The 1,310-nt window shown below is 45.8% G+C and overlaps 1 protein-coding gene across 3 annotated transcripts in view; it reads right to left on the bottom strand.

Annotated features, from left to right (window-relative positions):
* The window catches only part of mlxipl (MLX interacting protein like), a 25,410-nt gene extending 24,316 nt beyond the window's left edge, over nt 1–1,094 (bottom strand). For 2 of the 3 annotated variants that reach the window (XM_014019659.1, XM_014019660.1), the window contains exon 1: nt 534–1,088. In XM_014019659.1, coding sequence (XP_013875113.1) covers nt 534–874 — 341 coding nt within the window. In that variant the 5' untranslated portion in view covers nt 875–1,088. Of the gene's footprint in view, nt 1–533 lie in introns of all 3 variants that reach the window. The other variant, XM_014019661.1, reaches the window with a different exon arrangement.
* Nucleotides 1,095–1,310: the final 216 nt, after the last annotated feature.

The raw sequence follows: 1,310 nt of genomic DNA, 5'->3' as shown, positions 1-1,310 counted from the left end.
ATGTTTAACTTTTCTGCATTAGAGATTTTCCTATAATTATTTAACAGCATGTCCAGTGGACCAGCCTTTAGCTCGTCAGTCGGAATTAAACCCTACTTCTCCAAATGATGGTCTGTCACACAACTATCATTATAAAAGACCTGAACTATTATTTTAAAACAAACAACATGACTTTAATTTGAAAACAGCAGGGTCTTGATTTGATGACCCTCTCCCCCGTTCTCCCGTTAGTCTGTAATCTTTGCTGTTCTGCCAACAAGAACCAAAGTCCAGTTCAGACTGAGGACTTTCTGTTGTGTAAGAGCTGACAACAGATACAAACTCACTGATCACTTTCTAACAAACTGGAGCAGAAAAAAAAAACACTTTTTATGCACTTTTTAAAATATCTATAAACTCTGACAAATTTTTCATTAAGTGGAGTTAAAACCAGTTTGTTTGTTTTAATGTTTAATTAGAGTAAAACGCTCCAAACAGGAAAAATAAAAGCCATTTTAATGTTATTATTTTTTAGCACCAGCAGCTGAACCCACCTGTAAGCCAGGGACATGCACTCAAACAGGCGGGTCAGAGTCGGGTCGATGCTCAGGCTCCCGGAGTGGTACCAGTACGTCTGGCACCAGGTCCGGTTCACCGTGTCGAAGTCGTACCGGACCGAACTGCCGCTCTTCCTCCGGCGCGCCGTCGAGTCGCTGTGGGGGGAGGACACCATGAAGTGTCCGCTGTGGATGACCTGGCTGCCGGGGAGAGAGCCGGGCCAGGCTCCGGCGACGCACTGCGGCCGAGCTGGACCCGGCTCCGGCTCCGAGTCCGACTCCGAGGAGTCGTGCAGCTGGTTCCGTCGGGCCGAGCGAACGCTGCCTCCGGCCGCCATGGAGCGCYTGTGTTCCGGTGGCTTTCTGAACTTTCTCCTCGGCTGACCCTCCACCCCCCCGCTGCTGGCGCACAGAAAGGTGGAGGCGCTTCTGGTCCCACAACAACAACAACACACCTCTGGGCCTCTGAGATAACAAAAGTCCGTCTTCAAAGTTTGTTTCAGACAAAACTGACTGAAATAAAATAAAAACCTTACCTTACTGGCATTATGAGCTGGCAGACAGACAGACTAAAATATAAGCCTAAACCAAAATGATTACTATGACTATAAATCCTAAATTTAAAATTCCTGAACCCTGAGCAGCAGAAGTTGGTAACATGAAATTTTATTGCCCTACATGTAAAAGGACAAATACTGTAAATATTATAATCTTATGCCCATATAGTGCTGGCCTTCAACAATTACTAAGGGTCTGTTCCCAAAATGGTTATGA

Source organism: Austrofundulus limnaeus, unplaced genomic scaffold, assembly GCF_001266775.1.
Source record: "Austrofundulus limnaeus strain Quisiro unplaced genomic scaffold, Austrofundulus_limnaeus-1.0 Scaffold225, whole genome shotgun sequence".
Lineage (NCBI taxonomy): Eukaryota > Metazoa > Chordata > Actinopteri > Cyprinodontiformes > Rivulidae > Austrofundulus > Austrofundulus limnaeus.
Note: the sequence above shows the minus strand (reverse complement) of the source record. Positions and strands in the feature narration are given on the sequence as shown.